We start from the raw sequence: 14650 nt of genomic DNA, 5'->3' as shown, positions 1-14650 counted from the left end.
GTGAGCTTCTCAATTAGGAATGTTCTATCCCATCTGGTTGGCCAGCTGAACCAACTTACTCTTCGCCACTCATGTCTAAGGTCAGCTCTTCTAGAAAGCCATCTCCAACTCTACCCCAAACACGGATGGTCTCTCCTTCTTCTGTGGTCCCAGACTACTTTCTACATGTCCTTTTGGTAGCACCTTTCATACATGCTTACCTATATTTTTATTTACCTATATTTTACCTATGCTCTAATAAACTATAAGATTTCCAGGATTGGAATTGCCTTACTCAGTTTTAGTCCTAAAACTTCAAAGAGTGACTGGCATCAGAAGTCAAACCTTTAGGGGCGCCTGGGTGGCGCAGTCGGTTAAGCGTCCGACTTCAGCCAGGTCACGATCTCGCCGTCCGTGAGTTTGAGCCCCGCGTCAGGCTCTGGGCTGATGGCTCGAAGCCTGGAGCCTGTTTCCGATTCTGTGTCTCCCTCTCTCTCTGCCCCTCCCCCGTTCATGCTCTGTCTCTCTCTGTCCCAAAAATAAATAAAAACGTTGGGAAAAAAAAAATTAAAAAAAAAAAGTCAAACCTTTAAAAATTTTAATGATGTAAGTTATCCTTAATTCTTCTAAGGATTTTTGCCCTGACCACTCCTTTGAAAGTGCTTTGAGCAACATTTTTTCTCCTGATTAATAACCAATGTTGTTTTTTCAACTTATTTTTTGAAATCATTCTTTTTTTAATAATATAATGCTTTCTTTTCATTTAAAAGGTCAAGAGTCATAAAACATCATAACAAAAAAAATCAGCTCCCTACTTTACAACTCCCATCCCCCCCCCTCACTTCTCAGAGGCACCCATTTTTAAATAATGTAAGTACACTGATATACTCTGATCTATGAATTTTAGACAATACATTGGCTTTTTGTCATGCTAAATGAGGATTTTAGCTTTGTTACAGACCATTTCCCTATCTCCATCTTCCCATTACAGTTTTATCACAGTTTTAATTAAATTCCTATTCAGTGATTTTTTAAAATGACGATTGTGTTAATACTGTTCATTTTTGTGCTACGTAGTGCACATGATTACATGGCCTTTCTTGCACAACTTTTTGTTTTTCTGAAGTTAGTATTTGCTTTAATTTTTTCAGTTGCTTATTTTTTGTTCCTTGAACAGCTGGTTAGGTCTTCTCATATCCGACAACAGCTCTGCAAATACCTTTTTCAATACTGTCAAAGAATTTCTCAGTGCTGTATTTTCCCGTAAGATGCCCTCTTCAGAGATATTTCTCCAGGTCTCCTCCATGTTCCTGTCCCGTAAGATGCCCTCTTCAGAGATATTCCTCCGGGTCTCCTCTGTGTTCCTGCTCTCAGCCCTATCCTCCTAGAGATTTCCTTGGCTTCTCTCTTGTGTGGTTGCTCCTGGTTCCATTAACTTGTCTTATTCTTCCTCAGTTTATATTCTCAATTTTTATAAATACATACCCCAGCGGTTTCCTGAAAAGATAAGTTTTTGAGAAGTTTTGTATCTGAAAGTATCTTCATTCTCTGTCCTCACACTTGTCTTGATGTGGTTGTTTTGCTTGCAAGAATGACCATAGGAATTCTTCCCTCTCCTTTTATTCCCACCACTTTGCAATCTGACTTTTCCACTTCCTCCCTAAAAAGATGGGGACTATTTCCCCACTCTCTGGATACAAGTGACTTTGTGACTTACTTTGACAAATAGAATATGTTGCAAGTGGCTTTGTGTGACTTCTGAAATTAGACACCAAGAAGTCTTACAGCATCCACTGTCACCCTCTTAGCATGTTGACCTGAGACTACCACGTGAGGAAGCCAGGTCTAGCCTCAGGAAAGTGGTAAGAGAACTACTACTGAAGACCGGGAATACAGTTAGCTGTGTTATGTGGCAGTGAAACAATTGATAAAACAACTGCCCAATTGCCTGCAGTTATTTGTGAGATAGAAAATGTATGTAATGAACTATGGACTTAGCTAAGGAGACCTCGGGACCGTATGCTGGAGGTATGTGTCAGGTGCTGCTAACTACATGTAATAATATATTCTGTTTGGAAGTAGAATTTAGAGGAAATATAGAAGGCTTAAGACTTGCTAGGTTGTAAAATAAAATAATCTCATCCTTGGTTCTGTCCAGCTAGTAACTGACTTTCGTAAAGATCGATTTTAAAATGTGGCTTTAAGACCTGCTGTCAAGATCTCAGAGACATTTAAGGCAGTGGCTAGTAGATACTCTCATTTAAAGAAAAGGGTTTCTAAGAATCCTTAAGGGTGTTATTGCATAGCAGCCTGGCAGACCCAAATGAAAACGAATCATGGATGTAGTGTTTGGGACAAACCCTAGTAAGATTCACAGAAAATCCACCAAGAATTTAAGATAGTTGTGTTGATGGAATCACAACAAATTTGGACTAAAAGGGAACTAGAATTCTTCAAAATAAGAAGAAACCTCTGGAACTCCAACTTGCGATGGGTAAGAAGCAAGATAAGAAAGCTATTCAGCTGTAATCATGGAGCCATTGTTTTGTATTTGTATTTGCCGGGATTTTGCTTTGTTTTGTTTCGTTTCGTTTTGTTTTGTTTTGTTTTGTTTTACATGGGAAAGTAAGGATCTACCAGAATATGGAGCTAAGAGCTATGGAGAACAGTGAACTTGGGAACCATCACAGGGCGCAGAACTGGGCCCTACTCCCCTGGAGCAGGAGGAACTGAAAACATGCCCCAGGCTGGGGTTGAGAACTGTCGTGGATCAGTGCCTGCTGTGTGTCCCACGTTCTCTTTATTTGTGAATGGGTGTGTCATGTCCCAGTCTCACCATTTGTATATTAGGTGTCAGAGGGGCAGACAACTTGTCTGTTTAAGTCATGGGTCTCTGGATCAGAGAAGCACTACCCGAGGAGGTACCCTTGAAAGGCGTCATCTGCGTGAAGCTTCAAACAGCAGTTTCCTCACCACCTTTCCAGCCTCTGCCCCTGCCCCTACCCCTGCCCAGTTCCAGAACAGCACCACACATTTGAGGGTTTCCTTATGGTAGCACTTCCTTTTTGATACCAATTTTTCTTGTAGTTCGTCTTTGTTTTATAACAAACCACCCCCAAAAAGTAGTAGCTTAAAACACTAACTGTTTTATCTGTTCTCGGTTCTTTGGGTTAGCAATTTGGGCTGGGCTCAGCTGGGGTCACTCATGCGGTTGCAATCATCTGGAAGCTTGACTGGGGCTGGTGGGACTAAAAGAGCCTCTGTCTGAATCTGCTGACATGTACTGTCAGCAGGCTGGTCTAGGAGACTTCACATGAGATGGTTCATCTCTCCTTTCATGTGGCTTCTCATCCAGTAAGGTAGACCTGGCTTCTTCCCACTGATGGTGTTAGGGTAGCATTCTAAAAGTTCAAGAGAAAAAGTTACAAGGTCTCTGGAGCCTTAAACTCAGAGTGTATGCTGTGTCACTTTTGTCACCATTCTTTGCTTTTCTTTTTTCAGTCAAAGTAAGGCAAGTTCAGCCTAGGTTCAAGGAGGAAGATAATAGATTCCACTCCCTAATGGGAGGAGAAGCAAAATCACATTGCAAAGAGGCACGAACACCTAGATATAAGAAACTGTTGTGTTCAACTTTGCAATAATCGTACACACACGATACATAATTCTAAGTTAGAAATAATTTTCACTCAGAATTTTGAGGCATTGCTGCACTGTTGCCACTAGAAGACTATCAAAGTGGTATCTGTAGCTTTTTCTTTTCCCTCTCTCTGGAAGATTTGGAACCTTCTCACTGCTCCCAATACACTGAAATTTCATATATGAGCTATTTTCCATTTATTGCATTGACACTCCCTTGGTATTTCCCAAAGATTTTCTGTTCTTTGTTTTGTGGGAATGTTCGTTCTTGTTTCATGTCTTTGATCACTTCCTTTCCGCAGTTTTATCTGTTTGCTGTCTCTGGAACTCCTATTATTTGGACGTTGGACCACCACGTGAATCCTCTAATTTTCTTAACTTTTCCACCGTTAGTCTCTTTGATTATTTTCCTCTCCATTTCGAGGGATTTCCTCAACTATATGTTCCTTCTCTTTTACTGAATTTTTAATTACAGCATTCATGTTTTTAATTTTCAGAAAATCTTTCCTGTTCCCCATTTTTCCTTTTTAGAAGTATCTTATTCTTGTCTCCAGGATTTCCTTGGTTAGCATTCATTACATGCTGTAATAGCATTCATTACACAAATGAATGGTTAGCATTCATTTCCTTGATATGATTCATTACATGTTCTTTAAAGTTTTCATTTCATTGCAGTGTATGTGTTCTTTGACGTGTTTCCTGGCCCCCCCTACTTTCAGCCTTTTTCTTTTGTAACAGAGGTCATTCCCAAATTCTTGTGATGCTCAGCTGTTCATTTGTATTAAAAACTGACTGGAAGTTCTAGGATATAGCAGAGACACTTTGTCTGGTGGGCTTCACTGTAGACCAGGCTGGTAGGCAAATGGATTTTTTTCTGGAGTGTCTTTGGGTCTTCTCTGGGGTAGTTTACTTTACCCATAAAAGTTCTTACCAGTACTGTCCTTCACCCAGAGAAAGAGGGGCCCCTGCCTTAGGTTCCATGTTTTAGCGGGCCTCACCCTGCCTAGCCCTCCCTAAAGGGCAAGGAGTCCATAGCACCAAGAGTCCATGCCCACCTGGCTATTCTCTCCCTAGATTGTTCTCCAGGCAACTGGATGACCCTGAACATATTTCCAAGGCCTATGTGTGCTTTTTCCCTGGAGGCCTGAAAAGAGGTTAAGGAGTGGCTGTTCGCAGTGGAACAGAGGCAGAGTTTACCCATATGAGATCAGGTGTCCACACATCTGGGGTTCATGGCTCACAGGGGGAAGAAAAAGGGTATAGGCTGTGGCTGGCAACCAGGGCCTGGGCCAACCCTCCTAGTGTCATCCTATTCCCATGCAGAGGGCCAAGGAGTCAGAGTTCTAAATTCACATCGGTCCTTCTAAGCTGTCATAAAGGTGTATCTGTCAAAGTAGGAAGAACGTACTTACCATTTTGTTCGATTTATGAATTTTAAATATTTAGACAGATGTCAAATGGGCCGCCATTTGAAGGAGGCCATTTCAACCTACGTTGAAAGTAGACCAGCATCTTTCTGCCTCCTTGCCTCACTAGAGCTGGGTGGGGGGAGGGGCGGGGCCACTTGTTCACTCTGCAGAGCGTCCCTTACCTTCCGTCCCCACCCCCCACCCACTTCTTAGTGCCACACACTCCTACTTTCTCTAAATCCTGAAGCCATTCTGGCTCATATTCTTCAGACTGCGTCTGCTGCCTCCTAGGAGATAACAAGCGGCCATAAAAACAAGGGGTTACACCAAGGAAGAAAGGGAGTATATTTTTCATGTGATTCACCTGGGAGACCAAGACTAGAGAACTTGAAATAGCCAAGCCAGCATGCTATTGAAACACTGCAGCTGGGGCACCGAGTGGCTCAGTTAAGTGTCTGACTTTGGCTCAGGTCATGATCTCGGGATTTGTGAGTTCGAACCCCACATTTGGATCTGTGCTGACAGCTCAGAGCCTGGAGCTGGCTTAGGATTCTGTGTGTGTGTCTCTCTCTCTCCGCCCTTCCCCCTGCTTTCACTCTCTCTCTCTCTCTCTCTGTCTCTCAAAAATAAAAAAACATTAAAAAAAAAGAAAGAAAATAGAGGACTCCAAAAGAATGATGGGTGCGATGCCAGTTGAAAATTAATCTGACCAAGAAATAATTCAGGTCCTAACTTTTAAAACATGCAAACATCAATAACGAAAAGTTTCTCGGAGCTTCCACTAAGGAAGCCAGGCAGAGAGAGATGTTTGCCATCCTTTGGGATTTGCCCACCGAATCTGAACCAATTTTCAGCCTCCTTAAGTAACAAACTCTGTGGTTACTTAATGCTGCCACTAGGTGGTAGACGTGGCTTACTCAGCACCATTTGAGACATGCTGAACACAAACGTTTCATTTAACTCTCAATTTTATCAAGTATTGTCCTTTTCCTCACTTTTCGGATGATGCTTAGAGCTGCTCGATAGCTTGCTCATATACAATGAGGTTTGCTGAGACTTTAATTTGGGAGTTTGCAAAATGCGATACATAGAAATCAATTCTGTCAGCATAAAACAGGGGAACTGGGAAAAGGCAGGCTAAAAAGTGTCTGCCAGCTTTCTTTCTGCTTCCAGTTATGCCCTGAACTCGCCCTGCAGCGAGAAGAGGCCCGGCCTTTCTCAGAGATATCGGGTGCTTGGAACTCTGCCTGCCGAGTGAAGGTTTTATCCACTGCCTGGATCCCCACCAGGCACCTTGCCTCACAACACTCAAGTGCCCACCAGCATTCGGTTCTAACAGTGGGTCTTTGGATGCACTGGATCCCCACAGCCTGTGCTCTCCTCAGCCACTCACCACCTCCCTCCTGGATGAAGGAAAGCTGAGAAAGATGGAGCACCAGTGGTCCCAATGGCTTCTTTTGATCAGGGCAGGGTCACTCTAAAGAGAAAATGGCCCTCATTGGAGCCAGCCTTGCTGGGCTTAACTTCTCTCACCACAGCTGGAAGTTTGGGGCGTGTTTCAAAATAGTCTTTTTATCTCTTCCCTTGCCAAAGGCCCTGGAGGCCAGAGACATTTGTGGGACATGGCCCACATGTGGACATGGCCGCTTCAGCCTGAATAGCTTTCTGTCACACACAGGAGATGGCACTGTTCCAATCACCTTCCTCCCTTCCTCTCACCCCAGGCCAATCCCCACACTCCCAAATGTGCCCCTGGCCCTTGGACATCCATCCAAGCATCATGGTCTTTGTGTATGGTGTAAGAAAGTGGTCTAGCTTCATTGTGTTGCATGTAGATGACCAGCTTTCCCAACACCATTTGTTGAAGAGATTGTCTTTTTCCCACTGTAAATTCTTCCCTCCTTCATCACAGACTAATTGACCATAAAATTGTGGGTTTATTCCTGGGCTCTCTATTCTGTTCCTTTGATCTCTGTGTCTAGTTTTGTGCCAGTAACACACTATTTGATCACTATAGCTTTGTAACATATCATGATATCACTGATTGTGATGCTTCCAATTTTATTCTTCTTTCTTGAGATTGTTTTGGCTATTGGGGGGTCTTTTGTCGGTCCATGCAAATTATAGGATTATTTTTTCTAGTTCTGTGAAAAATACTGTTGGTATTTTAATAAATATTGCATTAAATCTGTAGATTGCTTTGGGTAGTATGAACATTTTAATATTTATTCTCCCGATCCATGAGCATGGTATATCTTCCCATATTTTTGTGACATCTTCAATTTCTTTCATCAAGGTTTTATAGTTTTCAGAGTAGAGGTCTTTCACCTCCTTGGTTATGTTTGGTACCTTATACTCCTAGGTATTTTATTCTTTTTTGATGCAATAGTACCTGGGGTTGTTTTCTTAATTCCCCTTTCTGCTACATTGTTATTACTGCATAAAAATGCAACAAATTTCTGTATATTAATTTTGTGACTTTACTGAATTCATTCATTGATTCTAGCAGATTTTTGGTGGAGTCTTCAGGATTTTCTATATATAGTATCATGTGGTCTACAAAGAGTGAAAGCTATACCTCTTCCTTACCAACTTTAACCCCTTTTATTTCTTTTTCTTGTCCAATTGCTGTGGCTAGGACTTTTCCATACTATGTTGAATAAAAGTGGTGATAGTGGGCATCCGTGTCTCGTTCCTGGTCTTAGGGAGAAAGTTCTCCATTATTCACCATTGAGTGTGATGTCAGCTGTAGGTTTTTCACATTTGGCCTTTATGATGGTGAGGTATGTTTCCTCTAAACCTACCGTGTTGAAAGTTTTTATCATGAGTGGATGTTGTAGTTTATCAAATGCTTTTTCAGTATCTACTTAAAGGATTATATGGTATTTCTCCCTTTTTCTTCTTGATGTGATGTATCACATTGATTGATTTGTGAATGTTTGAATATGCATTTCTCCAACTAAGACATAGAAATGACCAACAGATATATGGAAAAAAATGCTCAATGTTACTAATCATCAATGAAAGGCAAATCAAAACCACAATGAAATATCACCTCACACCTGTCAAGATGGCTGTTACCAAAAAAAAACAATAACAATAACAAAATCAAAATCAAAACAAAACAAAACAAAAGACAGCAAGTGTTGGCAAGGATGCAGAGCAATTTGAGTTATGCACATTGCTGGTAGGAACACAAGCTGGTGCAGCTGCCCTGAGAAACAACATGGAGGTTCCTCAAAACATTAAAGTACAACTATCAAATAATCCAGCAATCCTACTTCTGGGTATTTATCCAAAAGAACTGGAATCAGGATCTTGAAAAGACATTAGAATTCCCATGTTCGTTGCAGCACTATGTACCATAGGCAAAATGTAGAAACAATCTAGGTGACCACTGACCGATGAATGGACAGAGAAAATGTGGCACATACATACAATGGAATACTATTCAGCCTTCAAAATAAAGCGGGAAAGTCTGAAACATGTGACAACATGGGTGAAATTTGAAGGCATTATGATAAGTGAAATAAGCCTGTCACAGAAAGAGACATACTGTATAATTCTACTCATATGAGATATCTAACATAGTCAATTCACAGAATCAAAGATGTGATGCTGGTTGCCAGGGGCTGAGGGGAGTGGAAATTGGGAGTGACTGATCAACAGGCATAAAGTTTCAGTTAAGCAACATGAGTATGCTCTCAGAGATCTGCTATGCAACACTGTACCGACAGTCAACAATAATTATTGTACACGTAATATTTGTTAAGAGGTTAGATCTCATGGGGCGCCTGAGTGACTCAGTCAGTTGAGCATCCGACTTCAGCTCAGGCCACGATCTCGTGGTTCGTGAGTTCGAGCCCCACACTGGGCTCTGTGCTGACAGTTCAAAGCCTGGAGCCTGCTTCAGATTCTGTGGCTCCCTCTCTCTGCCCTTCCCCTGATAGTGCTCTCTCTCACTCTTTCTCTCAAAAATAAGTAAACATTAAAAAAAAAAAAGAGCTTAGATCTAATGTTAAGTGTTCTTACTGCCATAAAATAATTTTTTTTTTTAAATGCAATTCATAGGGTCACCTGGGTGGCTCAGTCAGTTAAGCGTCTGACTTCAGCTCAGGTCATGATCTTGCGGTTCATGAGTTTGAGCCCCGCATTGGGCTCTGTGCTGACATCTTGGAGCCTGGAGCCTGCTTCAGATTCTGTGTCTCCCCCTCTCTCTGTCCCTCCTCTGCTCATGCTGTCTCTCAATAATAAATAAACATTTAAAAATTTCTTCTTTAAAAACGCAATTCAAAAGTTCCGGACAACACTATCTGCTACCAACATAGCAAATCTATTAGCCTAGTGCAGGGCACGCTCTCAGAAGTCAGACAGCAGGCTGGGACCCTCTCTTGCTCAATGTTTTGCTCTTAAGCAATGGAAAGAACTAAAGGGAAATTTTCCTGAAAACTTTTCTTTAATTATTATTAAACACTTAAGTCATTTGAAAAGATATAAAGAATACAACAACTAATTCCCATGCATCTATTATCCTACAGCTTAAGAAATAAGACCTTCCCAATAGAGTCAATGCCCCTATATACCTTCCCTATTTCTAGTACCTCACCCTCAAAATGCATAATTTATCATTCTATTTCTTTATACTTTTACTGCATATGCATGTACCCCTAAGGCAAAGTATAGGAGTTTTCTGCTTTGTCTTTTTTTTTTTTTCATCTTTGACCTTCAATGTTACCACATGAATTCTGCAACTTGCCTCTTTCTCTCAACACCGTGGTCACCCATGCTGACCCATGTGGTTCTAATCCCTTCACTTTCCACTACCACCTTATATCCATTCTCCTGTTAATGGACATTTAGGCCCTTTCCAACATGGGGTATTCACAATACAGTTATAAATATGCTATTCTATTTTCACTTAGATAAAACCAAATATGAAACGTGTATGGAGGGACAAATTCTAAAGAAGTGTAAGCCTGCATGACCTGGAATGCAGGTCATCTATCTCAGCCTAGAAGTCAAACTATAACACGGGGCACTAATATCCAGGAATATTTGAGTGTACTTGTGACCCTTCTAGAATCTTCTCACCGAAGGACATCTTTGGTAGCATGGTTTTGAAACATTCCTCATAACACCTGAGTATGTACGGGTCTTTCTCCTCTTGCTTTTGTCTCTGTGGTGAGATCGTTGAATGCATGTTCTGTTTGTTGCATTTCTATAGTCTTACCTAGAGGCTGAATGGCACATATTGAATAAAAAGCAAGTGGATGGATATCTTTCAACAGGAGGAAGGAATCACCACCTGCCCCCTCGTTGTTCCCACAAGGCTAAGTCTCAGTGCGAAGAAGTCAACACCACCACCTTCCTCAAAGGAGTTTTGGTACTTACCCCAAGGCATGCAGAAGAGAATCTCTCCCCCAGCTACAAGAACCATGAAGGGAACACCTGGAAAGTCAGTGTTTACACCTAACTCTGCATGCAAAATGAGAGTGCAAGGGCATGGCTCCGTCCCAGCAAACCCTCAAGAACAGAGTCAAGTGTTCAAACCCCACATAGTGCTGAAAACATCTTTCAAATCCCACATAGTACTGAAAGCATCACAAAGTTCTGCAAATGATATAATGGAAGAAACCGACCCCTAACCAAGGGGTCTGAGTAAGTGAGGCAGGGAAACCTGAGCCTGATATGCAGACAACTGGGCTGGAAGGAGAAGCAGGACACTGGCTTTAGGAAGACACTGTGGGCAGTGGTGGGCAGGGGTTTGGGGAAGAGGTGATTGCACTCATGAACAATCCAGGTGGGAGGTGCTGAGGGCCTTAGCAAGGACCTGGGGCTCCCATGTGGACTCCATGCTTCAGAAGGACTTGAGCAGAGCGGACGTAGGAGGATGTCATGCTTGCTCCACACGGCTATATATGACAGGACGAGACCCATGGCCGGACGTCATGGGGAGGCAGAGACAAGCTCAATACAGGGAGGAGCTTTTCAACAATTCAGAGGGATAGGTAGCTTCATTAGAGAGTGAGCTTTCCGTCACTGGACGTATTCAACTGGAGGCTGCAGGAGCAGGGTCAGAGGTGGTAGGGAAGGGACCCCTGAACCTCCAAATTTCCTCTCTGAACTGGGATTTGGAGTCTGGGTGGCTCAGTCAGTGGGTGGGCTGACATGGCCCGGTGGGCTTGTCAAGGGAGCATGATTGCTCAGAGAGCACCGCAGTCACTGAGTGTGGCCTCGGGCTCGTGAGCACCCCCCAGAACATCAACCCAACGTGGGAGAGGAGGAGTGAGCCAGGATAGGAAGGAAGGAGGGGGAGGTTGCCAGCCTGTGCCTTTGCTCAACACATAAATATCCTGGTCAAATCTCCCCGAAAGAACATGACCACAACTCATCAGCCCGCCTCCTCTATGTCCACGAGAGGAAAGGGGCACATTCTCATTCCCTCAAGATCACCGGACACAAGCTCCCACCCTCATTATAGAGGGATTGACAAGCACTAGAGATTCTTTCTAAAGACAAAGTAACCATGTGGGAAAATGGCAAAATGGAGGTTCAGCGTTCCCAGGGAACGTCGTTAAAGATCTCACCTAATTACTTCCAGTTATGGAAAGAAAGAAGTCACTGGGATAAAAGGTACAGCATAGGGAATATAGTTGATGGTACTGTAATAGCTTTTTACAGTGACGGGTGTTAGCTACACTTGTAGTGAGCATAGTAGAACATGTAGACATAGTGAATCCCTATGCTGTACACCCGAAACTAACACTGTGTGTCAACTACACTTAAATTTAAAAACATAGTGATGGGGCACCTGGGTGGCTCAGTCAGCTGAGCTTCCGACTTCAGCCCAGGTCACGATATCCTGGTTCATGAGTTCGAGCCCCGCGTCAGGCTCTGTGCTCAGAGCCTGGAGCCCACTTCAGATTCTGTGTCTTCCTGTCTCTGTCCCTCCCCTGCTTGTGCTCTGTCTCTCTCTCTCAATAATAAATAAATGTTAACAAAAAAAATTTTTTTAATAGTGATAGAAGAGAGAGAATTATAACTGGAAAAAAAAACCTCACCTAATTAAAATTATCATACTTCAAAAAAGAAATAATAAAATAAAATAAAATAAAATAAAATAAAATAAAATAAAATAAAATAATCCTACTTCAAACGCATATGGGAACCTTGCTGGGTGCAGCACAGCTGTGGAAAGCACAGAGGGCCCAAAACTGCCCTCGTGACGTTGGCCAGTGCACATGTGGAGAGTGGAAGTTAGAGGCGGCCAACGAGAGTTCCCCTACCCCCTGAAGAGAACTCTCCTTGTTCTTTGAGCCATGTGCCAGCGTGAATTACAGCAGACATAGGTGTAAAAGAGAATTTTTAATTTACACTGAAAATACTTTTTAGAAGATAACATCCTGATGTTTCGTGGAAGCAGGTAGCTCATGGTGTTCTGTGTTTTCTTTCAACACAGGGAGCACCTGAGATCCTACAGACAGGAAAGCTGGGGAAGAAAAATCCAAAGATGTATGCATCAGGTACACTCCAAAGTTCACCTGTGAACAAGACAGCGGCAACAATGAGCCAGATTATTTTAGCAGTTGAAATAATTTTATAAATAATAATGATCAACTAAAATCAAGTCAGATCTTTAAAGACAGGTACTAGGATGTAGTGGGAAACAAGAATCCCAATTTCAGACAAAGATTGTCATGTGTAATGTTCTTTCCCGACAGTCCCGCCACACACACCTGTTTTTCTCCTTCCTATATACCCTGAGCTTCTGGTAGGAGGGCTTGCGTCCTGCTCTCTGCTTCTGACCACGACCAGGCCAATTTCTGCTCTGTTCCCTGATGTAAAAACTATTTTGTGAAAGTAATAGCAAAATTCTGCATTTTCTTTGAGGTGATTTTGTTGCTGTTGTTGTGATGTAGGTTAAGTTCTCCAAACTCTCTAGAACAGAAATGGAAGGCCCAAAATAAAGAGCTGTGTGAGTCTACTCAGAGTTTGCCATCAACGCGAGTGAGTCAATAAGAACTCCCTGGAGCATGTGATGCACTCCCAGATCTGTTCATTCCTGTGATAACATCAGCTGGGTGCCCCCATGTTCCACGACCCAGGCTAGGGGCCGAGGCCAAATTAATTCCTTAAGATGGGTGCACATGCGGAAGAAGGGTACACAGGAACTTTCTGTACTCTCTTTGCAATTTATCCGTGAATCTAAAATTATTCCAAAATATTTTTTAAAAAATGAAAGGTGTGTGCACAAGAGAGTTACAGTGGTTCTCAGAAGTACAGTGATTTCCTTCCGTGCATCATAGTATTTGTGCACACCCATCCCCTGTCCTCTGGCAACCTGCATGGCACAGATTCAAGGTCCTCACACCCTCAGGTGACACGGCCTGCCTCAGCTGAGCGAACAGACATATTGACAAAACACTCAAGTGAAGACGATATCTACCCTGTGTCTGTAGGGAGACTGGGGCAATTAAATACTGTGAAACGAAACCCTGGTTTGGAGAAACATGGGAAACGATGTGCAACATTTTACCATGAGTTTACCTTCTAACTTATTGTTGGAGAGATATTGAATATTTATGTTAATTCAGTTAATTTTCAAGAAATGTTCCATGCAACCTTGATTGCTTACCTGACTTCCTAGAACTCCTTGCAAACAAAACCAGAAAGCCCTAGCCTGGACATAAATCTTCCTAAAGAATCAGTCTGTTAGAAATTCAGTTTCTATACCTGGAATCCACAAAAACCACACCTAGTCATTCTAACCTTCAAGAAGATGATTTACAGCCTTCTCAGAGTGAAATTTACTGAATCTGCCTATGCAATTACTCTATTCACCACAGGGCATTTTACTCTCATGAGACACCTGTGGTGAAGAAAATAATGATCGAGACAATAAAATTACTTGGCTTATTTACTTATTTCTTATTTAAACGCTGTGTCTCTTCAACAAAATTTGAGAGCATCAAAAATACACATAAGACCCCCAAAAAGTAAGAAAATGAATGGAAAAGAAACCTAAGATGGTGCCATGGATGAGATCAGAACCTTAATGGTAGCCGATCAGCCTCAGAATGTCTCCACACTTCTCAAACTTACACACCGTTATTACTCAGAACTACAGTTTGGGTGTAGATAACAAGCCAGGATCTTAAAATAGGATCTTAGGGGCACCTGGGTGGTTCAGTCAGTTATGCGTCTAACTTGGTTTGGGCTCAAGTGATGATCTCACTGTTTCATGAATTTGAGCCCCGCCAAAGGCTCTGCTTGGGATTCTCTTCCTCTCTCTCTCTCTCTCTCTCTCTCTCTCTCTCTCTCTCTGCCCCCCCCAAATAAATAAATAAACTTAAAAAACAAAACGGGATCTTAAAACAGGTGTCACAGTTTGCAATCATGCTTACTTTTCTCGCACGACTCTCAGAAAGCTTTTGGAAAACATTTTGGTTTCGCTGCCCAGTTTGCTGGTTGATGCAAATCATCTGGCATCTGTGACAAGGACCTAAAACCTAGAGGGGGCGAGAAGGGAAAAGACAGCGTTGCCGTGAAAGTGGACAGACGCTCCTGCTAGTGCAGGGAGGAATCTGGGTCCAGGAGGACCGGTTGTCAGAGGTGTTCTCTGGGCC

The 14650-nt window shown here is 42.5% G+C and overlaps 1 protein-coding gene across 3 annotated transcripts in view; it reads right to left on the bottom strand.

Annotated features, from left to right (window-relative positions):
• Positions 1–12401: 12401 nt before the first annotated feature.
• Positions 12402–14650, bottom strand: part of MOCOS (molybdenum cofactor sulfurase) — a 55879-nt gene continuing 53630 nt past the window's right edge. For 2 of the 3 annotated variants that reach the window (XM_047826542.1, XM_047826544.1), the window contains 2 exons: positions 14429–14533; positions 12402–12565 (listed from right to left, as the gene is read on the bottom strand). In XM_047826542.1, coding sequence (XP_047682498.1) covers positions 12413–12565; positions 14429–14533 — 258 coding nt within the window. In that variant the 3' untranslated portion in view covers positions 12402–12412. The remainder of the gene's footprint in view (positions 12566–14428; positions 14534–14650) is intronic. The other variant, XM_047826543.1, reaches the window with a different exon arrangement.

Source organism: Prionailurus viverrinus, chromosome D3 (genome assembly GCF_022837055.1).
Source record: "Prionailurus viverrinus isolate Anna chromosome D3, UM_Priviv_1.0, whole genome shotgun sequence".
NCBI classification, from domain to species: domain Eukaryota; kingdom Metazoa; phylum Chordata; class Mammalia; order Carnivora; family Felidae; genus Prionailurus; species Prionailurus viverrinus.
Note: the sequence above shows the minus strand (reverse complement) of the source record. Positions and strands in the feature narration are given on the sequence as shown.